This window comes from Rhea americana, unplaced genomic scaffold (assembly GCF_003343005.1).
Source record: "Rhea americana isolate MKP2758 unplaced genomic scaffold, rheAme1 scaffold_3, whole genome shotgun sequence".
Taxonomy (NCBI): Eukaryota; Metazoa; Chordata; class Aves; order Rheiformes; family Rheidae; genus Rhea; species Rhea americana.
In genome coordinates this window covers 11,473,770-11,501,668 of record NW_028186423.1, presented here as the reverse complement: position 1 = coordinate 11,501,668, position 27,899 = coordinate 11,473,770, and the positions used below count along the sequence as shown (strand labels likewise).

Here is a 27,899-nt window from a genome sequence, read left to right as displayed (position 1 = left end):
CGGCCGCCCCCCGCCTCAGCTCCGTTGCCCGGCCCCACCCAGCGCATCTCCACAGCGGCCGCCGCCCGCCCGGCGCCCCGCCGCGGCACCGCGACGGCGGCGGGAGGTGGTCCGTGCCTACCTGGACCATCTCCTCCGCCGGCAGGGTCGCGCCGCCGCCGCCGCCGCCGCCCGGGTGCTGCTGCTGCTGCTGGGGCGGCTGCTTCAGATCCTCTCCAGGGAAGATCGCTGCCTCCCGGGCGCCCAGCACGGGCTTAAGTTGCGCGAACACCGGCTCCTCGGGCTGCTGCATGGGACCCAGGCGGGCGCTCATGGTCAGCACCCTGGTGGCCATGAGGCGGGCTGGCTCCCGGGTGCGCACGGACTGGCTGCCCGCCCTCGCTGCGCCGCCCTGACACGGCGGGGACTGGCCGGCGGCAGGCTCCGGGTGGCGGCAGGGGTGGCAACTGCGCGGCACTCACTCCCCGCGAGCCCTAGCCCGTGAGCGCATCAGCTCCAGTGTCCTCAGTGCCGCCGCCTGTACCTGGCCAAGGGTATCTATCCACTGACACATGCCCGCCTCTATTTCACCCTACCCCACCCCCGACCCCCCGCCCGCCCACCCACCCCACCCAGCCCGGGGAAAGGGGCCGGCCCTGCGGGTTGCCCTGCCTATGGGCAGCGCGGCGGGCTCCTCCCCGCGGCGCGCTGGCCACGGGCGCCGCAGCACCGACAGGGCGGCGCGGCCGTTGGGCGCCCGGCGGCCGTTGGGCGCGGGGAGCGGAGCGGAGCGGCCGTTGGGCGCGCGGCGCGGCCGTTGGGCGCGCGGAGCGGTGTGGCCGTTGGGCTCGCGAGGCGCCCGTGCGCGGCGGGGCGGTAACGCCGAGGGAAGATCCGGCCCGCTTTTTTCTGACAGCGGCCGTTAAGCTGTGACTCGAGTACCTCGGGCGAGAGCAGTATCCGACGGAGCGGGCGAAATGTCTGATCGTTATTTTCAAACGTCAGAAGTGCTGCCTGGATCTGGCGCTTTACAAATACTGATGATTTTTACTCTCTTTTTTTTTATTATTTTTTCATGCAGACGGGGGCATCCAGCGCGGCGCGGGAAGCTCTTCTAGCAAAGTGGGAGAGGGCTTTCAACAGGCGCACTGTAAGCAGTCTGGCGAGGCCCCTTTCCAAATCTTAACATTATTTATAGTCTTTTAAAGAACCGTTTCTGAAGTAGACTTTTTAAAATAACCGTCTTTCATACCTTTCATCTTCAAAAGGTTTAAAAAGCAGTCATTCAAATTTATTATTTTTTGTCCTGAAGGCAAAACCTCCTGCTAATAAATTTCAGCATTACAATATACATCACCATATTACTGCGAAAATGCTATAATAAAAATAGATCAGAGGAGAAGGAAGAAGGGGAGAGGAAAGAAGATAGGGAAAACGTCTCGCCTTTTTTTTTTTCAGACGAGGCAAGTTTCTGTCTAGTTACTTGTTTTGAGGTGTGCTTTCAACACAAAGCATGTTTCCTTATAGTCATCAGGCAGTGAACTAAGTTCCCTCATATTTAACTGAAGGAGGGACACTGTCCTTCTAATGCAAAAATCAGGGTTTCATACGAGACCAGGTTTATCTGAGACAAGTACAGCTCACAGTGATGTGTGAGGAAAAAAAAAAAAAAAAAAAAAAAGGGTTCCTCCTTTCATCTTCCGTGCCAGCCCTGAACTCCTGGTTTGTATACAGAGAATCTGTGAATTTGCAGAACTGTTAGCAGCCTTTCCCGTGTCACATTTATCCCTTGTCATTTCAGACACGACTTATGTAAACGTGAAAAGTACTTCCCTGGTCAGCCGTTCACTCCTCTCCCCTTTGTCTTCAGGGCCGTGGAGAGTGGAATGTTTCAGAGTCAGAGTACAGAAAGCAATTACAGAACCAGGATAGAGTTTAGCATAACATTTCTTTACACTGTCCGTTTAGCAATGTGTAGCCACTTGATGCTTGTTACTAATGTAGACCCAGCTGCTGCCTTTAGCGTAGCATTTGCAATAATGCAGACTAATTCCAATCCAGCACTAATTCAGATTCATACAGTATATAACTTCTGTATCCTTTTTGTATCATTTTTAGCAAAGACTCCTCCCGATACTTTTTTTTTTTCCATTCCAGCTTAAAACCAGATGTGTTAACAGATTTGAAACCTTTTGTTTTTCTGTGTGACTGCCCTTCATGTAACGGTGTTTAAACCCAGCTAGACTTCGAACTATGATTGTGATCCCCGGAAATGACAAATTCAATATAAAATGCTCTCTGAACAGCTTTGAAACTAACAATGCTGTACKATGCTATCCAATACTTAATTAATCTGTAATTCTCCTAAAAGTCCAAACAGAATATAAGGCTAGGCAGCATCTCGTGTTGTAGCACATACGTAAGTAACTTTCAGACATTTATGCAAATTGTATGGCTGTAGTAACTGAAATGTTTCTGAGACTTGCACATTTTAATTACATGTTTTACCTCCATTTGAATAAATGAATGATAAACAGATAGTTTCAGAATTGTTGTTTTGCTATACTTTATATGTGTACATTTATAAAGGGCCTGCTCTGGCAAACACTTCAGCTTAATTAGAACAGTATCACTAAGTAAAGCTTTGTATATACTTAACATTTTCAGAAGCGGCTGTGCTGCGTTTAATTTTTTTGAAAGGACATCGTTAAATATGAACTGTAAGCAAACAAATCCAATTCCTTCTCCATATTTTGTATTAATTATGGGCCCACTCCTACAGTCTTTAGTCAGGCAACGGTCAGTGGAAGGTTACTAAAGAGCATACTGTTTTTAAAGGGTACTTTTTATTTTAGCATTTGTATTGTCTCTAACATTTAACCAGACAAGTCAGGTTAATTGTTGTTTCTGCTCAGATTCACTGTTTTATTTGATCTGCATAGTGTTGTGCTTTTTACGTTACAGACAGTCTAAAAGAATGTTTGGATCCCGTCAAAAATTATTTTGTATCATACTTTAATAATTTCCATTCTTATTAGATTTTATGCTGCTTATTTTTTTTTACAAATTGAAAATTAGTAATAAACTGCCAATTAAGAGCTTCTCCTAAACTGTGGTTTAATTAAAACAGGAGTTCATAATTAATCATCAGAAAAATACAAGTTTACAGTTATAATTATTTTAGAATATTTCTTCACTGATTTTGCAGAGTTATAAGTAAGTTCAACAGACACATTTGCAGCAGAAAAGCCAAATGAGTTATTTTAACCAAGCATAGTTCTGTTTATGTAAATACAAATTTCAGCAGAAGCATTTGGGAATTACTGTGAGTGATCGTTCCTCTGTAATGCAGCTCTCTGAGCATCTTATAAAAGAGAGCTGTTTCATAATATGTATAATACACAATATGTAGAATATATATTATGTAAGATATGTAAGATATATATATATATGAGTATATTATAGAATATAGAATATAATAGATAAAAAAATAAGATTGTTATCCAAATAGAATGTGTAATGGTAAGCACCTACAGCTGAACATATGAAGAACAACTTCCAATGTATTTAGTCACTGATGAGAGAAACACAACACTTGAAAGAAAGAGCTTTACCAGGTTTAATAAAAAAGGGTTAAGTTTTCTGAAACTATTTAAATGCTCCAGGTTCGGAGTGGGCAAGGATCCAGACATTCTGAATGAATGTAGACTCAATTACTTTGAACTCTCTTGTTCTTTGCATTCCTCTTCGCTTAGTAGTGCTATACCCATTAGGGAAGACAGGAGAAAACAAGAACAAATGTCAAGTTCCAGGCAGTTGGAAGCTTGGCAGTGGCATATCACTGCACTGCCTTGTGGGAGAGTGGTTGGGAGCAAAAGAGTTCAGGATGGGTGGAATGGGGGAGGAGAAGCAGACAGGCCCTCTTTTTTTCCTAATGCATAGGCTATACAAGATGTAACTTGGAATGAGGGGAGACCAGGCACTGTCCTTGTGAGGAGGTGAAGTGACAGAATTTAAGGGGACTTAAACATGTGTGCTGTTTGGAAAGAGCAGAAAGGATTGGAAAGACATGGATAAATTGTTTCATAATGATGAGCCAGACTTGAAGCCATACTAAGATGTCTGATAATAATTTCAAGATCTGTTAGCACATTCAGAGGTCTGTCCTGAATCAGCAATATCCACTTCATTTTTTCACGTAAACTAACTAGAGAAGTGGAAATAAATACTCTACTTGCAACATCAGTAGTCATCTGTACTTTTGGCGACTCATTAGAATCCAGCTGCTCAAGGGAAGAAATGATTTGCTTCTTACTTTGTTTTTCATAAGACAGACAGTAGGATCCTTTCACCTCAGGAAGGTCATTTTTCTCATTCTAACTTTTCACAGAAAACAAGATTGCACTAGCTACAAGGTACTGTCTTAGCTCATGACAGGCTTCGAGAATGTCACTCATGCTATATAATATGGCACCACCACAATGAGGAATGTAGCAGAGTGACTTTCTGTTACAGTGAATGGAAAATAATAAAATGATAGTCTACTGCTGTGTACCTTTGTCGGTTGGTATTTCAGGATTAGCTTACATAGGTGTTCCTTTTCTCCTGCAAAGGAAAGCCTGGGTGCCATTTTTCATTTCACTTTACCAAAAATACTGCAATAGACCCTATAGAGAAGAAGATACTCTTCCTGAAATAACAAGTGGCACTTCTTAATTAATTCAGCCTGACATTCTAGATTAAAAACCAACCAACCAAACAAAAACAAACAAAAAAACCCACTACATCTTGACTTCTTTCCTCTCTAAACAATTCATTAGTCGTGCAGTTCCACCTTTCTGTTGTAGTGTGTAAAGTATTACAATCAGAAAAATACCTCCACTTGCTCTTGGACAGGGCTTTATTGTGAAACATGTAGAGAGAATGTATTTGAATCTCCCAGTCCCCCTGCATACCCTTTGACAGTTGAGTAAAAGCTTCTTCCCAGTAGAACCCTTCAGGAATTCTTTGTCATGTTGTGGGAAGTGAAGAGTATATTTTCTCCTGACCAACTTGGCTTTTTTTTGTAACTGGAATTTGCCCAACATATCAGATAGAAACCTCCTGAACATAGTAACTCCAGTATCAGAGAACTGAATTTGATAGTTTTTAAGAATACAAAGATATAAACTTTGCAAAACAACCAGTTCCTCTCTACTAAGTCTATTTTGGGAGACTCACTAATGCAAAGCTGAATAGAGACAAATACAAACCAAGTGTTGTATGCAAGCTTTTCTTTTACCCAGTTAAAGATAAAGCAAAACTTTTAAAGTTGTATTTGAAATTTACTAAGGTTAGTAAAAGCATCCAGGTGCAGTTGTACTTGTGGTTTGCTTTTATCCTTTAGCTAAACATATTTTTCTTTCAATGTAAAATGAGTAAGTTAGAATAGCAGTGAAGGTCCATGACATCTAAACGAAGGCATGTAAACTTACCCACAAGTAACCTCTGAAAAAGATAATTGCAGCAACAGGTCAAGATCCTACCATGTCTRTATTTTCTGTTATGACTTGAGTCAATCTGCACCATATACAGCCTAATTACAGATTAATTATATAAATCTGTCTAWGCAAAGATCTGTTCAAGTATTTTCCCGTGTAAGTTTAACTTGAGCATGTGTGTATATACTTGTTATGCATCAACCTGATTTGCTATTTATCAAGGCCAGTGCTGACTTGGCGGAACAGATGCTTCAAGATGGAAACTTCAACTGCTCATTACTTGAATTCTTGGATTAAGAATCATAAACCTGTCTGGAGGAAACAAGACATCTTACTCAGTAACTGAACTAAATCTTTACTCAGATTTTTAAAAAGTCTTAATAACTTTAAGTACCAGCTTCGTGTTTCTTGGTTTCAGGTATATGTCGAATATTTTCAGCCCTTCTGAGAAAAGGCAGTACATAAAAACCTTTTATTGTTTCCAGTCCAATTTTTTTGACCTTTATAGGTTTTATATATATCTGAACTTCAGAGAGTTTATTACAACAGGCCTTTCTGAGAACAACAGGTAACTGACTCATCTTTAAGACATTAGTGTCTCCTATATTTTCATCATTTGTCATGCAGCCTCTCAGCTCTGACTCGTTAGATAGTAGGGTTAGAAACTACAATTGCATGCTCCTTAAATGTTTAATTTAAACATTTACATACTACTAGTACAGATGGAAATCTGTATATGGTGTAGTTTCACAAGATTAATTAAAATGTATACTTGGAGAAACACATCTATGATTTTTGGAAAAGTGGCTTGTCTGTCACTGGAGATTTTGGTAGAAATTACCACCACTCTGCCTCACCTATGGAACACCAAAGCTACCTGTTTTTCAAGATCAAATGCTATTAGCAACACTTGTTAGCAATGGGTAGTCCTGCACTGGTGTTTAACTTATGGAATATATGAGGCAAAATCACATTCTTCACTATTAAAGACAGCATTTTTGGCCTCAGAACGTTTATGCCGAAAAATTTGTTAACAAATACTAACATTGTAGAATTGTCATACCTGCATATTTTGGCTGAAGTCTCCTCATGGGTGAAATAACATAGAATGGTTTGGATTTTGTGAAATACTGGTCCACCATGTGGGAGATGGAGCCTTTACAGACTTTGACACAGCAGACAAATGGTCTGGCTAAACACTTGTTTAAGAATCCCTTAGGATAATAAGGTAAGGCAATGAATACTTATTTGGAGCTAAATTCTGAATTTGAGAATAAAAGTAATTAAGGGATGTAGTCAGAAAATGCCTTTGCTGCCTGTGCTGTGTTCCTTCAACTAGGGAATGAAAGGATCAGCCCTTTAATCGACTGACTACAATGTGCCGAAAGAAGATCCTGGAGACTTCTGAGTATAATATCTACAATAATATCTGTGTAATATCTACATAGTACAATGTGAGCAGCACTTACAAGCAGCACTAAAGCTTTCGCTATACGGAGAAATTAATGACCCTGTGTGGCTATGTTCCCTGTGATAACTGGACTAGCCTAATCAGAGCTAGAGCAAGAATTTAAATTTCAGTGTGTCATGTAGCCACACCCTTAGTGATGAAGCAGGAGAGCTTGTGCTACCAGAACTAATGTCTTCAAAATTTCTAAGATTAGATGGTAAAATCTTTACTGAAACACTCTTGCATCCAGTGTAGAAGAATTCTGAATTAGACAAGTTCATAATCATCAGATCTGAAAGCTAATTCAAAAAATAGGAGCTTTTGATGGACATCACAAAAATGATTATTTAATCATACTGGTTGTAATCGTAATAAATAGAAAAGCATAAAAGACAAAGATATTGACTTGGTGATTTAAAAGGAACAATTTTACAAAGCCAGAAGAAAAAGTAGGCTAAAATAGTGGTCAATTAATAAGTAGGTTGAGTCTAAGTGTATTGAGGACAAGCCTCAAAGTCTACACAGATGTCACGGATCAGAAAATAYGGGCAAGTTAAAACACCCCTTCTCAAAAGAACAACCTCTTTATTTCAGCCTCTTAAGAAGGGATTTTGTTAKAGATACAGTAGAAAAAAACCCTAGAAATGATGAATATAAGCTTGACAGTAGTGATTATGGACAAATAATATGGGGGAAAAAAGACATGTAGGAAGGCAATGACCTGCATGGAAAAGAACAGCTAAAAAGACTCTTCAAAATGTAATAAGAATTCTAACAACTATCTGTTGTTAGATAAAAGAGATAGAACTATTGATAAACATACATAAAAGATGTGCTAAATATTCCTATGCCGTATTTGGGAAAAGAGGAGGTAATGTATTATGTGATAATGACAAAATATTTTCTGTTTCAGCAGTAATTCAAGAGTATATTAAGACAGCTAATATTAATGTTCTTAGATCAGTATGTCTGGATAACTTCACACCAAGAATTTTTAAAAAACTGGTCAGTGAGCTTTCAGGATTAATACTTAGGAGTTGTTAGAACAGTAGACATGCTCCAGAAGACAGTAAGAAAGCTAGAGCTGGACCAATATTTAAAACAAAATGTAAATGAAACAGGTAGCTATAAGGTGGTTAAAACAAGTAGTTATATGTTTGCATTGTGACATTAGTTCTGAACAACTTAATGATTATCATCAATGCAGGGATTTATTAATACAGGAGGATAATAATAATTTATACCAGTGAATATATGCTTTGACAAGACCTTGTCAAAATAGCTTTAAATAAATCTGGTCTCAAAAGATAACAGTGTTTATGCAGCACATTTCTGTTAGCTAGATCACTTGATTCAGCTCAGCATTTTTGACTAAACATACTAAATGACAAGTCTCAACYTTTTTCAAATAGAATGTTGCCAGTTTGGTGTATTTCTAATAAGGTCTTACGGGGATAGGTTGTTAATAACAAGCTATTTACTTTTTTAAAGGTGTAAAAGAAAACATAATTGCTGATAGAATTTGTTCAGGAGATTAAAAGTGAGGAAGAAATAAATAATGAAGGCAGGAAATATACATGTGAAAACGCAGAACCCTAGATTCCTTGGTATGTCAGGCGCATGTAAACAGTACAAATTCCAGTATAGATGTGAGGACATATCTTCGTGAAAAAAAGACTGTATGCTCAGGATATGAGCAGTGTTTTGCAAAATACAGATTATGAAAGGGACTTGAGGTTCCTGATGGGTAGTTAGCATAATGTGAATTCCTTAGATGGCCAAGAAGGATATAAATCTTAGATGACTGCAGGCCCTTTCTCGCACTTAGACATAGAGCTTGTACCTACTTTTAAGCATGCAGTGAAAGTCTTTTGAAGATACATGCCTGAACTCCATGTATAATAAGTGCATCCAGATCTAGTCAGATACTAATTCCAAATGTCTTAATTCTCTGCTGGTCTTACAGTAAACTTATGTGCTAATTTTAGGAATACAGTTTTCAGTCTCKCCTATTTACAGCCCCATTTTCTTTATTAGATAAAAAAACATATTTAACTAATTTAAACTTACTGCCAAAAGGCTTGCTTTTCTTAGTGACCTCTTGAGAATTCCTGGTAGTTTATAAACTCATGCTCACAGGCTGATAGCTGCTGGTTTAGAAGGATTTTTTCAACAGCAATTTAAAACTTTCATGCAAGATAGATGCTTACACGGAGCAAAAACTATAGGAATTGACTCTTTAAGCTATCAGATAATCATGTATCAAGGCTGGAAGTTGAATGGCTAGAGCGAAATCTAGACAATTTCAATCTTGATAGCTCTTCTAAAGTGAGTTTGCTCAAGTGTCACTGTTTATGTTCTGATGCGGGGCGGGGGGGGGAATGATCAGATAATCATTTTCAAGCTAGGATTTGAGAACCTCTCAGAAGTAGTTTAGGGATTGCTAATGGCATGCACACAACAGCTTAGGAATTCCTGATTTAGAAATAAACTGATAATTTGTTTTTGTTGCTTTTTTTTTTGCTGTTGGGCATCCCAATTCCATGTTCTATTCAGAGGAGCCATCCCCAGCTCAAATGAGCACAAAGAACTAGGCAGCACCTCTTGTCCATTTAATGGGATGCCCCAGGGAGAAACAAAACAGTTGGAGGGAACCAGACTTTTTGCTATCAGGAAGAGAAGCAGCAGCAGAATTTTCAGTCATTCAGAGGATATTAGAATTACGACAGGGTTTTCTCTTGCTTAATGATAAGGGTAATAACTCAGATGACCATTACATTTTTTTCAACATATCCTGTAGCTTGATTGACAGTTTTTAGAAAAGAGGAAGTTTAGGAACCAGCAAGTAATTTCCAAAAATATCCATAGCAAGTACTGATTTTCCATGGATCTGTCTGAAGACTAAACTAAATGATCTTTGAACTCCGTTGAGGACACATTAAACATCTTTTTCAATAATGCATTGAACAACTGAAAGCCAGTTATCAGGCTTTCAGTACAAATTACAAAAGTCTACCTCGTACTGCAGTAGAAGGGAGAGTCAGGTGTTTGAAAGGTGTTTCCCATTAAAGTTTTGAAGGTATACTGAATTTCTCATCCCAATCACATCGTGGAAGGGGAATGTCATTGTGTGACAAGACTGCTTAAAAYCCTGATCTTAGTCAAAACTCCCCAAATCAGAGAGTGTATTTGGACTTACTACTGATGCCAAACTCTCGCTAGAATTACGGCTGTCCTTTAGTGACCATCACAAGTCTTAGCTGACCCATAGAAAAGTTGCAAGAACCAAATGCTCCCAGTCTCAGCRATTCCAGTCCTCCAGTTGTGAGAAACCTAATCAGCTCTGATAAAATGTGGCTGTATAGTACAACCTGTACACAAAAACTAGTCCTATTTCCTGTTCACTTGGGGGCTTACAGAGACAATGACTATATTCAGTTGACTGGATGGGGGAATTTCTGTATTTCTAATYGTGTACTGTAATGAAAAGGCACAGCTGCATCCTCCTTCATGGTTTCTATTTGTCTCATGATGAACTCTTCCCATCAAGGAAGCAACTGTCTTCACACAGTTTGTCTAGTTTCATTTAGTTAGGTAAGACACAGTCAGAAAACAACCAATTTGCCAATATTGGAACCACTTAGAAATAAGATGATAGGGGAAATATGACAGTGATTATCACTAATGACTCATATTCCTGTTCACAATAGGGCTTTAGAACCAACAGACTTGTATCCAAATGCACACACACAGAAATGTTCTTCGTCACAGAAAAGCAGTATCAGTAATAAATCCATTAAAAAAGTAAAATCAGATGTTATAGAAAGTGAAATCTCTAGTGATGTAGAATACTTACAGTTCTCATCTTAGTTTAGCTAACTGTATTATTCTGATATGCTGAAGAGGCATTCAATTTCACATTTCTTAGAATGTTTTTATTTTGGTTCTTGGACATAGGCTAAATAGTATATTATGTTAAATAATATGCAACATAGGTATAATTTATGCAACTAATGTTGCTTTTTTCATGATTGTCTGCCTTTCTCAAAAGTATCTAGAACTTGATTCACAGAAGTAATTTTTTAATGAGAAAAACATTAAACACTTTTTGTTAAAATATTGGGCCTTGCAACTTCAAGTATTATTCAGATTACTTTCTATAAATCTTATTGGGAAAATATAGCAGCACAATATAAAGTAAAATAATAAATCTAGCTCTATTACAGTATTGTTTTAAGAATATTAATTTATCCAGTTATATTTAAAGATATTTAAAATGCAGTCATCTATATTACAAACAGCACAGCTGGAGTTTCCACTTGTAATATATTACTCACTTTTAAAAAGTTCACTTTTTCATCATTTCTTTCTTCCTGAAAATGCTTTTTGTTATAGTATTAAAAAAGAAAAAAAAATAAAAAGAAGAAATGTTTGCTCTGAGAACAAGGGACCGGGTGAAAAAGCTTCCTGCATTTTAACAATATTTTGTTAAAGATATTTTTTGCAGAAGCTGCTCTAGATCAAAATGTTCATGTTAGAGTATTCATATTTGGCCCATAACTGTTAGCTTTGTTGGATGGCTAAATTAAAATTTGGCCTAGGTCTATTGTGTTTTAGTATGGAAAACTGCAGTTCATGAATGTTTAGTCCATTTCAAATTGTGTTCACCTGACTGGTTTATAACATGCTCAGTTAAGCTATAGAGCTAACTTATGCATAAACATATAAATAATGTGGCAAGTTGGATGAGGCAAGACTTTAACCACATGTCTCAATCACTATGCTCTTTGAAAGATATATATAAGATAAAGGAGAGTAGTAGTTGATTCAATCTTTTAACACAACAAGGTTTCTTTCTCTCTAGATTGCACATTGACAACTTTGTAAGAGTAACAAAATATAAAGCTTTTTTTAGTGATTAGAAAACTTTGTTTCTGTGCAATTAAAGGGTAAGGCCTAATGATTTATAAATCTGGCACACAGGATGGGGTACAAAGTGCCATAAGATACTGGAGAGTCACATGTAACTAGTAAAAAAAAATGTTATTTTATTGCACAGGAGAAACAAACTAATAATAAAATACATATATTGGTAGGAATAGGATAAAAATCACACCTTGTTCTGTATGTTTTATTTTCAAGTGCTTTACCATGCAATATTACAGTTTTCCAAACTTTAGATTTAGTATTCGGATGTAGCTTTACTGGAAAGGGAAAGAAGGAAAAGTGGAAGGGACKAAGAGCACGGTAACCCTTTTCCTTTGGCTTCGTGTTAGCATTGCCAGTTCACATGAACACAGCAGCTTGCAATTGCACAAACTCCCTTTCATCGATACAGATCTGCATCCATCCCTGTTATTTTAAATCTTACATTAAAACAATTACGTGAACACAGGGAAAATCACCTGTGCGATAATTATTAATCACAGTAGGGTTACACCATTGGTGAGCTTGGTCCACAGTGTTCTGTCAGCAGAAGCATTTTGCAATGATCCATTACAGCACTTCCAATACAGGTGACATAATTTATAGTACGAAACAGTGGCAATATGCTTTCCAGGTATCTAATTTAAGAAGAACAAAAAAAGCTCTATGTTCTTCAACCCAAGGACATAGTAGTACTATTAAACTAGTCTCAAGTCAGTGTCGCTTTCAAAAATATTGCACTGAAAGACAGTATGATGCAATGCCTGTTTTCCTCTGCTTTGAATGCAGAAGGAGTAATAACACTGCTAATGGAAAACCAAGTAATCGTCACAGTGGCCAAAGAAGTTGCCTATTCATACTGAGTTACACAACTTAAGGAATTCCCCTTTACAAATGTTTTTTTAAACAGTACTATCTTATATTTTTACATATCCACCCTTTCTCAATTTCTATGGACCCATAATTCACTGAATTAGATTACATCTACTCCTACTGGCAACCTAAAAATGAAAAGCGCTAAGCTTTGCAAGAGCAGAGTGTTGAAGTAGTCATGGTACCCACACTTTCTAAGATGTGTAAAGTTAGGTGTCTAAGAATGGGATAAATGAAAACTAGCAAACTGGTATTTTTAAAGTAGAAAATAGGAAGTGATGAAGGAAGAGATGTGTATTAAATTCAGTACCCTGCCAGTACTTAGTGCTTCATATAGCCTGTAGGAGGTACCTCAGCCTAATAGATTGAAAACTCTAAATTTTGTCTTAACTGTTTCTTTCCAAARCTGAAGAGTCATTCCTTTCTTCAGAAATGCTTCTGTCATTCTTTTGTCCAAAAGTTAACTTCTGAGAACACTCAGGAGGAATGACTGGATTCCGGGGAACTGGAAAAAAAAATGTCCTACATAACTAATGTAGTTACTGTGTTCATAAAGGGTGAACTTGGATGTTGCATACATAAAAAGGCCTGCAATTTTATTATACTTTTTTTTCAGTGGTCCTACCAGTGATTCAGGAACTCAAATGCTCACATAAAACCTGTGAAACCTCTGCTCAAGAAATAGGATCAATAAAGCTGTTATGAAGAACAAGAATTTTACAAAGAACTTCCTAGCCRGTAGTTGACCACTGTTGGCTTGTGTGGGCCTTTATGCAGCGTTATCCAAGAACTATTTTAGCTCATCTAAGTGTTTGAGACTAGTGACATACGTTTAGTTCACACAATAATTAGGTTAACAAAAGAGGTAAGCCCAGGCCATCTTTTGCWAACTAAAGGGCATGAGAAAATCAACTGGTTCCATCTAAGGGTCTTAAAAAGCATTTGTGCCACGTGTACGTTCATTAATTACCCTCAGAATCTGTTCTAGTTCTAGATATTGGCAGCTAAATCCTTGCAGATAGTGTTCTGACAACGTAAACCAGTTTTGCCAAGATAACAAGAGCACCGTGGAGCCAATATCTTTGCCGGTTTCTTCAGTTTAGACTGTTTCACTATGTATTCAAGTATCCCTTATAAGAAAGGTAGCGAACATAAGCATCACTTATCATTTAGTGTTTAGAATAGTGATTATAAAAAGACCTGGGTTTCAACTTCTGGTCCAATAAATATGGAGACATGTTGAGGATCACACTTGTTCTTATGGCCAAACCCCATGTATTTCATAGAGAGTGAAACCTGTTGCTACTCTCCTTACCTATGGCTTAGTAATAGGACTTGTCRTTGTCATGACTAGGATGATTCTATATGTGTTCACTGGTAATGAAGGCATATCTGTACTTCTGGTGTCTCCACGGCTGAATGGCAGCAAAGCAGAATTTTAAGAACCTTGTAGTTAYGTCTGTCTTCAAAAGTAAAATGTGAGTAATAAGAACAGAGAAGTCTCTTAAGTGAAAGAATATGTGAATAAAAACAATAAAAAACATAACTGAGAAATTGGATGAGGTATTTTTATTTCCACAGACATCCAATGAATCTGAAATTTTGCAAATTACAGATATTGGAYATTTATATGAAAATTAGGACTGTCATTCAGATCAGTAAATATAACGTTGCCTACTGTTGGCCCACAGGGAGTTTGCACCTGTCAACTTTTGGAGACAGGACAGTGGATGAGACAAACCCACAAAGATGATACAGCATACTAACCTTCACATTTTTAATTAAAATTAATTTTAAGATAACTTACTATCATTTCATTCATAACCATAAGTAACCATAAACATAAGCATTGTTGTTCACAGGAAAAATGTTTCATAAAAAACTAAATTCCCATTAAATTTATGTTTAAAATGTATACATGATATATATATCAAAATGTATACATCATATATATATTTTACTTTATAACTACAAAAGAACAAAGCAAATTATCCTGGAAGATTCTTGACAGCTAGAAACATGAGAACTTTACATCATTTGTTTCTCTGTAATTGCAGTTTTAATGGATTGAAAATACTCCGTACTTCTACTTATTGACCTATATGAGAATTGTTATAAATATGTAAAAATCTTTGAGAAAGGTTGCAGCCTGTACGAATTTGAAATGGCATGTCAGAAGGAAAAAACGCTATATTTCATGGGATTGGGTATTCTGTTTTCAGTGATAACAGATCTTATCAGCTGATTTAGGCTTCACAGTCTCCATTGTGTAGGAGGGCACCCTAGCTGTGCATTAAGATTAGCCTGTAGAGATTTTATAGAGTTGAGAAAGAAAGGTAAGCTCTCTCCTGCTGTTGGTAAACACTATTATTGTTCTCCATCTCCCAGTGAATGGAATAAATGCAATTCTGCAAAGTTAATTACTGCAATAATGAAGAAAACAACAGAATAGACAAGGAATGTGCTAATTCAGTAAGACTCCAGTCATTGCCATATTCTCCTCTTTATTGCTTGTTGCTACTTTCAAGCACGTAGCACCATACTCATAAATACYGAGTGGATTTTTGAGATTTAAATAGTAAGTAAGTTAATAAAATAAAGGTTAAACAGAAGCCCTTAATCATTTTTAAGTGTTACCTGATCCATACCTGAGATCTGAATAGAGATCTCTGAAGATATATCAAAAAAAAGGATCAACCCTCTATACAGGACTTGCAGAAAATTTGCTTTCAAATATCCAAGAATGAAGATTCAATAGAATTTTTATGTGTGAAAATCTTAAATACAGCTCCAGATGACAACTTGTGAATCTCCATTTACATGGCTGTACTGGTACTGGCAACTGTGTGCTTGAAAATCATACGCCTGTGAAATGCAGAGTGACAAGTCTCCTGTGTGTATGACATTATACCAGTGGTGGGGAACACTAGAAAGTCTGGGCACAGAAATGACTATCCCTCCAGTTCTGATAGAGAACTCCACAGGAGTATTTTCAACTCTTTCTTTTAGAAAGGGCCTCTGCACTTAAGGAATAATCCTGTTTAAAATTCATATATAAATTCTTGATGACAACTTCCTCATAAAAGTCAAGTACTATATTGCTAGGCTCTACCCAGTAATGATTCACACAGAAACAAATTCTTCTAAAGATCTGAATAAGAAGCAAAAGAGAAAGTTTTGCATGCTGCAGTATGTATCTCTAGAATCACAATAAAAGGGAGCACTGGGAATTGCTAACAGTTTCAGTGGCAACACTGAATAATCTAAGTAATCCTTTTTCTATTTAACCAAGAAGGAAAAATGAAAAGACTTTCATTGAAATGCAGTCATAAATTCCATCCATAAGACTTTTCCTGCAATTAAGTTACATTTACTGATCCACTACTCCTTAAAAGAAGCATTAACACAAAGACTTCAATTATTCATGGCCAAACAAAGTTGATTCTATTGCTTCAATCAAAGCCGCATTCTCTTTTACAGTGGTTATTTCTGCAGTATCTTCAAAAGGGACTCACTAACTATGAAAACATATAAGTTTCTAAGTAGAAGCTATTTCCACGATCAGTGGAAATACCTACTATTCCTACTTTCACAGGGATGATTTTTCTTTTTGCCTCCTTCATCCTTGAAATGGAAAGTTAATTAAAATTCACCATTTATTTGAATGCAGTTCCAAGGTCCTGAGAAAAAGAAGTCTCTCTCAAAAAAAGAAAAAAAAAGAAAAATACAGGTATTTACTGTCAACTGAGATCTATCTGCTTTTGTGCAAAACATCACTGAGGAAAGAAATTCGAAGAAACTCTAAAAAATGACCTTTATGGAACAAAGTTGACACTTCTCTTGCTCTCAGCAGAGGGCTTAAAGAGCTGCAGAGGAGATAGATGGGGTCTAAATATCTGAGAAGAGCACAAGCTGCTTCTACTCTGAGTGCTAAGAATTTCTGCAGTATCCCCCCCCCCCCTTCCATAATTCCCGACTGTTGCCCATTTCCTCTGGCAACACACACCCACTCTGAGTTAGCACCTAGTACTGTCGCTGATTGCTGCCCAGCTTCACTCTGAAATACCCTAAGTGTAACTGCTTTATTAAGCTATGGAAGCATGCATTTTAAAGGTCAAGAGTTCCAATCAATCCTGGGAATTTTAAGAAGGGGATAATATTTTCCAAAGACACTAAGCAAAACTTGATCTTCTAGAAGTACTTGTTTCATTTTCAAAGGTCAAGAATGAATACAGATCCTCTATATTCTTTGGTATAAGAAAATACGAGGAATATATTTCTTTGATTTAGTAAAGTTTAGCATGTGTTCTATTAAATGTAACACTAACAGGGAGATAAATTCTTCCTTCAATAGCCCTCCCTAATGAGAGCAACGAGTATGAAAGATATGAGAGAATGGTACAGACAAACTGTTGTGTATAAATTTGTTTTCATGTAAAAAATGTAGAACAGACTGACGATTGAGGTGTCTAAATAACTACTTCTTCAAAGACTAATAAATTGTTTCTAGAAATTCATGCTCTCTAGTCTTCTCCAAAAGTGCTCCTACAAACATGTGGAAGTTGATGAATGCACACCAGGAAAAGAAATATTCTACTTGATTTTCTTGCAGATGTGAGAGGTTTAGTAGATGTAGTCTTCCCTTTTGCTGGAACTAGATGTCATACAAAAAGCTAAGTGAAACTGAAAATACCAGTGAAAGTGGGAAGACAGCAAATCCTATCCAAGAGATACTGAAAAACATTCAGACAACTAATATTTAAATTTGAAATCATTCCTCTTTTCCAAACTTTCATCCCTATTTTCTACCTTTTCTATCTTTTCTTTGAAGGGAAGAAAGACTACAAATCCCAATTACATAGCATTTATTTGCACAGAAGATATTTAGGAACATCAGCAATGAAATTTGACCACAGGATTCAGCAAACCAGCCTTAAGAGAATTTAGTTCCTTATTAAAGAAAGCAATTTCATGTTTTTGATTTTTTTCCTAGATCAAGCTATTTCCTTGGTGATTTAGAAGCTACTCTGCTTCTAGCAAAATATGGAAATTTGAGAGAGCAATTATACTATAAAAAGAAAAAAAAAATCCTAACCTGCTCTAAACTGGCTTTCCTTCCTTCTTTCTAATTCAATCCATAAACTTATGAAACTTAACACTTAAGTAACACCAACTTAATGTACCACGAAATGTAATACAGGATGGACATTTTTCTTTCTTTGCTCTCTTTGGGTTGAAAAAGAGGAACTGTGGATGATTATGTGGGTTGGGCACTTCAGTCACAAGTTGCTTACATGCATGACTAGCCTTAGAAATGTCTCTTTACCTCATTATTTTTGACTCAACAGATCATCGACACAAGACCTTCAATGGGGAACTGCAAAGACTATTACACGAAGAAGGATTCTGGAATAATTCATCTGACAACTATGTTTATGGGAAATAACACCAGTAAAAATGCAGTACAGGTAATGCAACTGAACCTTTTCATTACTTAAAGAGCAAGAAGGTTCATTAATTTTTGCTGTAGGGCATTTCACATTTGAATAGTTATATTTAAGTGACATTGTAGCTTTCACAGGAAAAGGTTAGAAGGTCTCCTCCTAGATAATTAACTATAGCCTTAGAGTTTAACAAAGAGACGAAAAATACAAAATCTTCAGCTGCTAGAAAATTTATACATTGAAAAAATTTGTACAAGGACTACATGGGTTAAAAGGATCTACCAGCAGACATATATCTATATACTATCTATATACGAAAACCCCTGACTTTCATGTTTCCAAATTTCAAATTGCAGCTTATTAGCAACTTTCCAAAAAAATCTTTTTCCGTCAGAAATCAATAAAATTTCATTGGAAATCAGTCTGATTTTCTGTCATTCTTCCTAGAAAATCAGGTTGCCTGGAGGACACAGTATTTTATAAAGCATATTTCATTCTGGAAACATCAAAATATTCTTGCATGTTGCATTTCCAGGGAAGAGTTACAAATTTTGTGTTTATTGGGTATGGAGAAGTAAATTAATATCACTAGCTGAAATCAGTAAAAATATGATCACAGAGTAATTTAGGTTGGAAGGGAATTTTTAACGTCAATCATCTAATTCAGTCCCCTGATCAACAAGGCCCAGTTAGATCAGGTTACTCAGGACYTCATCCAGTTGATGTCGATGTATGAAGATTCCACCACCTCTCTGGGCAGCTTATTCCAGTGTTTGACCACCCTCACTCATGGCGAAAACACTTTTCATAACAGCCAGTTGAAATTTCCAGTGTTCCAACTCATGTCCATTGTTTCTTGTTCTATCGTTATGTGCTTCTGAGAAGAGTCTGGCTCTGTCGTCTCTCGACTATCCCATTAGGCAGTTGAAGAAACAAGATCTACTTGCTGTCCTCTCTTCTTAAGGCTGAACAAGCCCAGTTCTTTCAGCCTTTCCTTTCTGGCATATGCTGCAGCCCTGGACTTCTGCTGGACTTGCTCCAATGTGTCAATGTCTTTCTTCAATGACGGAGCCCAAAACCGGCCACTGCACTCCACCTGTGGTCTCACAGGTGCCAAATGGAGGAGAATATTTACTTCCCTGGACCTTCTTTTTCACACAGCCCAGGATGTGGTTGGGCTTACTGCTGGCTCATGTTCAACTTTTTGTCTCCCGGAGGTCTTTTTCTGCCAAGCTGCCTTCCAGCTAGTTGGCCTCCAGTCTGTATTGGTGCATGAGATTAGTCTACTCTAGATGTGGGACTTTTTCCATTTGCTTTTGTTGAACTTCATGAGGTGCCTGTCTGCCCATTTTCCAGCCAGTCAAGGTCCCTCTAAATAGCAGCCCTGCCCCCACTGTATAGACTACTCCCCCAAATTTGTTATTGTCTTTGAACTTGCTCCGGATTGCTAGTATGCTATGGTAGGGTGCTACCAACTGGACTTTGCACTGCTGATCACAGTTCCTCGAGCCTAGCAGTTCAACCACTTTTCTACCCACCTTATAGTCCGTATGTCATCAATCTGGCTATAAGAATACTATGGGTGAACAAATTGAATACTTAAAACTCTCTAATCTAAAATAGTTTGCAGTCCTTCTAGATAATATAATATATAGACCATTGGGTGATAACAAACAGGACAATCTGAAAAAAAATAAAATTACAAAATTCTTATCTGCAATAGGGGATGTTTCACCTGAAAGAAAAAAATGATTTAATTCATATAAAAAGTAAATTAGATAAAAACCTAGACTTCATGATACCAGTGTTTATCCAGGAATGTCTGTACAGATAGATTTCTGAGCCAAAGATTTTTTTTTTCCAGTGAACACCAGTTAAGTCTAATAAGGTATTACTTCTGCCTGCATACTTTTCCTCCTTCATTCAAAGCATCAAAATTTTAATCCTGTGATATGCTTTAGCATATATATCTGGTGTTCAAAATATTTATTGCTTCGGTAATATTATTTTTTTCCGATATGTATCCAATTTTGATCAAAAGATGAAGCAGAATATAGTAGGTGCACTTCATACTTTTTGTACATACTAATTAAAGCTGAGTATTCATGACTTGCTGGTTGTTTATTTCTGGGAGTAAATAAAATTTATTTTATTAACTATTTACATTTCTGAAACAATATTGGAAGTTACTCCCTCATTAGCCATTATTAAAGTCTAACAATTAACTACAGTTATGCAGTATGCAGTGTTGGTGCTTTTATCTCATTCTCTTAGAATTAGAAAAAAATATAAAGAAATTTAAGCTCACCTGGAATAAAAGAAATACTGCTTTTCTTCAGACTGCTGTTTGGAAAATGGAGAAAGGCATACCTAGGAATTAAAGACTTGCTATAGTCCAGTATTTATATATAGCAAGTAGTTACTGTTCACGTCCAGCAAAGACCAATGAATCAGTTGCAGAGATGCTGGCAGGGAAAGAAGGAAGTGAAAAAGGGAGCTTCCTCTTATATGTAAATCTAAGCAATATTTTCAGTGTACAGTCACTTCAAACAATACCACCTATTTATGTTATATATAAAATCTAGCATAAGCAGAGGTGCTTTAAAATTATTTGTATTATTAGACTTGCTATAGAACAAACACGTGGTGCAATGGAATGAAAAATGGACTGCATTTTTGGAAGATGGTGCTTATTTTGACACAATAAAAAATGGCAAATTACCTGTTTCACCTTTGCATGACTACAACACACACATCAGGGTTTTCACACTGTGGTAACTATACTAGAGCAAGTTTATCCAGCCTATAAAGTATCAGAGTGGGCAATATTTTATTGCTTTTTCAGAAGACTTTTAATGACTGGTAAAAAAAAAAAGATAAAACTACAGGACTGATTWGAAATTTGTATTTTTTTCACCTGATCTGGATTTCCTTTATTGAAAGATGCATATTGTCTGATGCTAACTCATGTGTATTTCTTAAATTTCYGTAAGACAGAATAGTTTCAAGGAATTTGGCATGAAACACAGTGTCCAAGAAAAACAGTATAAAAAAGCTGAAATATGCATTCATTTGAGTACTCGGAATAAGAAGCCCTTTAATTGCCCATGTCATAAATGTATACAACATATTAACATTAATTTATCTTTTTTTATTTCAAATATATGTTAGTAAAATCATTGCATGCATTATTTTCACACACTTTATTCATGTAACATAACTAAAAATCATTTTAAGAAGCATAAGACTGTTTTACAGATACAAAACTGTAGCTGATAATAAAACAGTTGTTTAACTTTATGATAACCAGGACATGATTATAGTGAAAATATCTTCGAAGGAAAATTCCTCAAAAGGTTATCTTGAATATTTTTAATGTTATGATGATGTCTTCTGCTGTAGTTTCCTATACCATGCAGGCGCCTCCTTATTTGTCTGTAAAATAAAGAATGTTTTAATTGTGAGACAGAGTGGAAGCATGCCATTTACACTGAAGTCTCTTCTTACATAGTTCACATTGGTAATTGTGAGCTTTGCTTAAATTCAAATAAATTGGAAATAAAAATATACACTTGAAGTTATTATTACTATGTATTTGTACTAAAATTTCCCTATTTCCAGGTTACAAAAAGCAGATTGTKCAGTAAGAACTAAATTATTTGTTTTAGAATATCTATCACAATGAAAACATGCATGAACTGTACCATAAATAGCTTTCCGTTAAATTGTATCACACCATTTGAAAATGGGACAGAATCTGGAAAAGAGATCTTAGGATCTTAGGTATACCATAACTGATAAACACTTTATGTAAGAATACAATACTAAAAAAGTTAAAATTCCAAATAAAAGAATTCTGCAGTTTTTTGATAGTGTAGAAAGTATTTTAATTGCAGAGTATTTGTGAGTAACTTCTCCTTGCCTTCATAGTCCTACAGGCTACTGCTACACAGTCAGGATTGCAAAACAACCCTGTGGCAGTTTCAGTGGATAGTTATATAGAGAAATAAAATAGTGAAGGAGGAACAACATAAGGACAATTCTGTTCTCAAGGTTGGGTATAATCTCTTGCTTTAATGTGTAATGTCTCTTTTGCCTGTTGACCCTAAACTTGTTTCTTTCTAGTTCTTTCTGCCTTCTATTCTTTCTTTTCCTCAAAGACTTAACAACCAATGCTTAATTTATTTTAGTTGGCCGGATTTTATTGTTGGGGCTCCTCATCACATTTTAATCTCCATCCTTCTCTCATATTCAAGATTTCAGTTACAAAAGTCAGTCTATTTTATTTGTCCAAACTTTTAGAAAACAAGAAATTGTCCAAAATAAGGCAGGATGTTCACAGGACTATGAATGTCTCCCCCTATCTAATAAGAAACCCTGCTATCTGCCCATTTTCAATTCCAAACTCCAAGCTCTGAAAATGCTAGTTTTTCAAAGAAAATTTGATCAGATTTTTTAAATGTAAAGGTCTTTTTTCCTAGATCCACACAACCTAACTGATAGTTTAAAATTTTGGCTCTGTTTTAGATTACTGAATAGCTCTGTCAAAGAAAATGTTTGGACATTATGGATGATTTGGCACTACAAAACGGTTATGGATAAGATAGCACTAAATTTGTCTCCCTTACCTCTGAATAGTCTCATGACACTATCCAAGTGTGCTTTGCACTCCTGAAATCCCCATATGCCTTCACATTGTACCCAGGAGATGCAAATACTCCCTACATTTTGCACTATAAGAACAATATTCTGATGTGCTGCAATACAAACCTCAGATTATGTAAGACACTTTGAAATTTAAAAAGCTCTCCACAAAAAAAATACTTTTGAACCACAGCAGCACCATACAGGTCCCAGGAAAAAGTCAGGGGTCAAATGCTATGCAGGGCAGATACAGTTAGTCTACTCAAGAACAAGGGAGCCTCAAGCAGTGTGAACTCATGATTTGGTCTGTGACTCAGCATTGATCCTTATTCTTCTTAAATTTATCTGTTTAGTTCTGAACTATTTTCCTGAAGCTTTCATATAACAAAGAATACTAAAGACACTAATAAGCTAATATAACAAATAYTAAAAGCAGACAGCTTGAGGTATTCAAATCCAAGCATTTAGTTTCCAAAGGTATAAAAGAAATTTTTTAGTATTTAATATCAGGCATTCTTAGTAACAGAGRTAGTATCAATCCTGGGCATGTATGTAAATATTAATATACGTAAGTACATCTATATCTTCATTTCTGCTCTACAATAAACACATATATATATGCTSAACTCACACATGTTCAGGGTAGATTTAGAATTATATGTGTACTATGTGGATCCCTTAACTTGTTAAAATACTTGATACGGCAAAATTGTTTTTGCTGCCCACGCTTAATTCTATAATAACTGCATTAAAAAAAAGTCCTATTTTATTGTGAACTTAAGATGTAGAAACAGTTGAACAGCAAAATGATATCTTAAACACAGTCATTTATCTCCTTAACATTGATCATTACTATAAAGAGTAAAAAAAATTTCAGCTGAATTATGTACCTCCATGAGCTATGAACCCACCTTATTTTTTTAAAAAAAAGTCAGACAAAATAATCAAAAAATCTTATGTCACTTTCTTTAATTATAATACTTACAAATAATGTTGGCTTAGGAGTAAACACATTTTCTTCTTCATGTTCTGACAGCAGTTTTATCGATGGGATTGATTTGCTTTTTGCAGTCACACTTTTTACATCAGTATGAGACTGAGGTAAATTTTGTTCATAGCATTTACCTTGTAGACTAATTAAAACCTGTTTCATTACTGCTAGCTCCTGTAAAATGATAAAAAGCAATGCTAAGTTATTCAGTAAAATTACATCTGTGCCTATTAAAATAATTATTTGTTAATAATGAATTTATATTCACCAAACTCAAGTTCTAAATGTATCAGTAACTGGAACAAAAATGTTCATTTGCTTGCTATTGTTAATGATTACTAATTATACACTAGTAAGATGAATATAGTAAAAAAGGCACACAAAATTTATACAACTCAAATTTTGAAATGATTAAATGCTGTAAAATATAATATTCATCATGCATGAAGGAACTCATTATGTTCTTTTAATTTATGCTTCCATTCAACGTAAAATACATTTTTTGTACTTTTTGAAGGTTAGGTCTTCTGTAGAAGTCTTATAAATACATTGCTAGAAATATATAAAAATGTACTTATATCCAGATCAGAAAAAAAAAAAGTCTATTAATGAAAAGGCTTTGCAGGACCGACAGGAAAAAAAAAAGATCGGAAAAGCCATTGAAAGAAAAATGAAAGTTTGAATATGGAAAAAGAGGAAAAAAAAGTACAGAAATGTATACTTTTTTGGATGTTCTAATAATTTGCTTTGTAAACAATTTGGGTTCATTAGAATACAATCTTTTCTTACTCCTTAGCTGAAGAAAAACAGATTATTCAAAATGTTCAGTAAAGTGAGAAAGGAAGAAAATGCTTTTTTGTGATTTAATAGACTATCTTCTTTTGTCTCGTTGTATCTCATAATGCCTAACATTTTCTCTCCCCATATTTAACAGATGTAATTAGTACAAGATAAGTTACAGAATTCAGAGCTTTTCATCCACTGTTTCACCTCCACCTTGCAATTAACAGTTTATCATTGGAGAGTTAGAACAGCAAAGTCAGTAGAAAGCCTTTCAAAGTTAAGTTTAAAACAATTTTACATTTTAAATTGTTAATATTTTTGCCTGCTTGCTCTTTGTAGATGCTGTGGTCTTCAACAAACATCTAGTATTGCTAAATTATTAGCATTCCAATAATTAACATTGTCTTATCTCTCAATCAGAACAGTGTAACTCATATTTATAACTGAATGATAAACATTTGCTATATCTTACTTTTTAACTCTTACCAGAAAATTATTGACACACATTCTATTTTTCTTGCATTATTAAAATTCAATTTAACAAAACTTAGCCTTTTAAAATATTCTTGACATATACCTTCTCCTTGTCTATTGCTGTCTTTAATTTGTCCCACACTAATTCAGTTATATGAATGGATGTTACACTCCACAGACCAGCTTTATCAAGTGTACAAATTGTTCTTGTATCTCAGTCATTTAATATTAACTATTTGCATAATTCAGCCATGTGTGGTGGCATGTTAAAACAGCATGACTGCAGAGCAGCTGTTTAGGAGGACTGCATAGTTGATGCCAACATGTTTTTCAAAGCTGTAAACTCTGCAAAGATGTTGCCAAAGCGACACATAGACAGAATTTCTTGATGAAAATAACTCAAGCAGGCATATAACAAATAAGTATACCATCACAGGAGATTAACTTGTACCCAAACAATATTTTGACATTAACAAGTGTTGTTCCTATAGTTAAACTTGGTTATTCTGTGGACCAAATAGTTGCATATTTGAACAACACAAAAAACAAAAACTGTCATACAGATTTATTTCAAAATCAGAGGTGAAATCTGTATATGTAGGGTCAAATTCTCTCAGGTCAAAATCTACTCAGCAATCTACAGTCTTCTCTGCTTCACAGAGCCTGTCTTATACGTGACAGCCCTGTGTCTTCTCAGAACTGGAACAGGCTGTGGAGAGTCAGCTCACATCTGAGCTTCCACTGTGACTGAGGAATTCTCAAATAGGAAGCCATGGGAAGGCATCTTCCCCCACAGGGAGCAGAGAAGACAATCCCACAATGGTCAAATTAATTTTGCATCACAGTCAAATTTACCATGAGAACTTAGCTAAAGTTGCCTTAATATTTGTCCTAAAATCCTTTTATATTTATTCAAAAAGACCTTAAAAAGACTGGCAGAATTACACAGGAAACTTCAATAGACTTAGGAATAGGAATTCAACTCTTATGTATACTGCTAAATGTGTAAAGAAACTGGCCCAACACATTTGCAAAAGATTTATTGATTTTTACTAAGAAAATATTGAAAACAAAGTTCTGTTTTGAACTGCAATAGCTTTAATCTTATCTCTTTAGATTCCTCTTTTCTTTTACAGAATCTTAATTTTTAGATTTAAGTCTTCACTTCTAAATTCTAAAAAGAGAGTCATTAGCATGATCTGATACTGTTAGCATGCTACTATAATGTAATGATATTTTCTAATCCAAAAGGTGGCAGGTTGGTCTAGAGAGCTAGGAGGATGAAAGAGGCTCTGCAGATGGTATGTAGCAGAAATACGGCAACTTGTTTCAGTGTCAATAGGATCTTGTGAAGAAAGAAAAGGAAAAATACAGAGATACAGAGATCAAGATGAAGTGTAAGAATCTTTTGTTTGCATGCAAGAAAGACGTGTATTAGTTTCAGGATAAACTAAATAAGGAAGATGTGAGCAGAAATGGATAGTTAAAATTTTCCTGAGTTTTTACTGTGGGAAGTACACAGTTTTATATGAAGGCAGTGATGTAAAATTGTTTACTTGCAGCATTCACTTCAGTTACTCAGTGCACTGAAGAAACAGCATTGCTAAAGCTCTGTATGTCCCTATTTCTCTGTGGTGATATTCTTGCTGCACTGGTTCTTCGATATACAAAAGACACATGCCAGGCTAGCAGAATGTCACTGTGCTGAGGTTTCAAAGTTTGAGGGCTATGGTAAACCAAAAATGCAATTCTCCTTAGGAGAACTATGAATACTAGTATCTCTGAGTGGATTCACACAACTTCTCTCCACACTGGCTTTATAACTTGTCTTACTACCTGGAAGTTTGGGAACACATGCACCCACTCCTCCGTTATGCAGTATTCTGCTGAGATGAGGCAATGGAGATATACAGAAAACAAAGTAGGTAGCAAGAAAAGGTGAGTTAAGAAAAAGGGGGAAAAGAAATCTGAAGCTGGCACCTGAACACTGCTTACATTCACTGAATGTCACCTACACAAATAAGTATCAGGGATATAGCATCCTTATTAAATATTCCAAAAGTCTCTCCACAGAAACCTGATGAATTTTATTAATAATGCGAAACTGTCCTGCCTATCAGTACAAATGCCAAAAAACAAAGTAATAAGCCATGTGACACATGAAATGGAATTAATCRCAAGCTTTTAACACCTAAATTTACATGTCTAAACATAAGTGACACATGAGCTTGGTATCTAACTTTCCATTACAGACAGTGTAGCTTTCACAGTGATTCAATTCACTCAGAAGTGGACATCTACTGGCATGTCACTGAATTGTGTTGTAACATTATTAATTGTATTGACTAGACTGCTATTCTCTTTAAAGGAAAATAAGATGTATAGTTCACTGCAGAACCTTCATTTAGATGTCCAAATTTAGGTATTATAGACTCAATCCATTTCTCACCTAACTGCTTACAGTTTTCTCTTCTCGTGTTTAACTATTCTTATCTTTAATCCTGAACAGGGGGGCCTGGTGACAAGGGATACAGACAAGGCAGAATTACTGAATGCCTCCTTTGCTTCAGTCTTCACTGSTAAGGGCAGCCCTCAGGAATCCCAGAGCCTGGACATGAGGGAGAAAGTCTGGAGAAGGGAAGACTTTCCTTTGGTTGAGGAGGACAGGATTAGAGACCTTCTGGGCAGGCTAGACATCCACAAATCCATGGGCCCGGATGGGATGCACTCACGGGTACTGAGGGAGCTGGCAGATGTTGTTGCCAGGCTGCTCTCCATTATCTTTGAAGTCATGGACAACTGGAGAGGTTCCTGAGGACTGGAAGAAAGCCAGTATCACTCCAGTCTTCAAGAAG

General features: G+C 36.4%; 2 protein-coding genes across 4 annotated transcripts in view; both read right to left on the bottom strand.

Annotated features, from left to right (window-relative positions):
• Window positions 1-532, bottom strand: part of KLF5 (KLF transcription factor 5) — a 19,815-nt gene extending 19,283 nt beyond the window's left edge. Inside the window, exon 1 of the mRNA XM_085309503.1 lies at window positions 122-532. Coding sequence (XP_085165629.1) covers window positions 122-334 — 213 coding nt within the window. The 5' untranslated portion in view covers window positions 335-532. The remainder of the gene's footprint in view (window positions 1-121) is intronic.
• Window positions 533-21,076: 20,544 nt separating this feature from the next.
• Window positions 21,077-27,899, bottom strand: part of PIBF1 (progesterone immunomodulatory binding factor 1) — a 126,175-nt gene continuing 119,352 nt past the window's right edge. For all 3 annotated transcript variants that reach the window (XM_085309499.1, XM_085309501.1, XM_085309500.1), the window contains 2 exons: window positions 23,782-23,961; window positions 21,077-21,587 (listed from right to left, as the gene is read on the bottom strand). In XM_085309499.1, coding sequence (XP_085165625.1) covers window positions 21,531-21,587; window positions 23,782-23,961 — 237 coding nt within the window. In that variant the 3' untranslated portion in view covers window positions 21,077-21,530. The remainder of the gene's footprint in view (window positions 21,588-23,781; window positions 23,962-27,899) is intronic.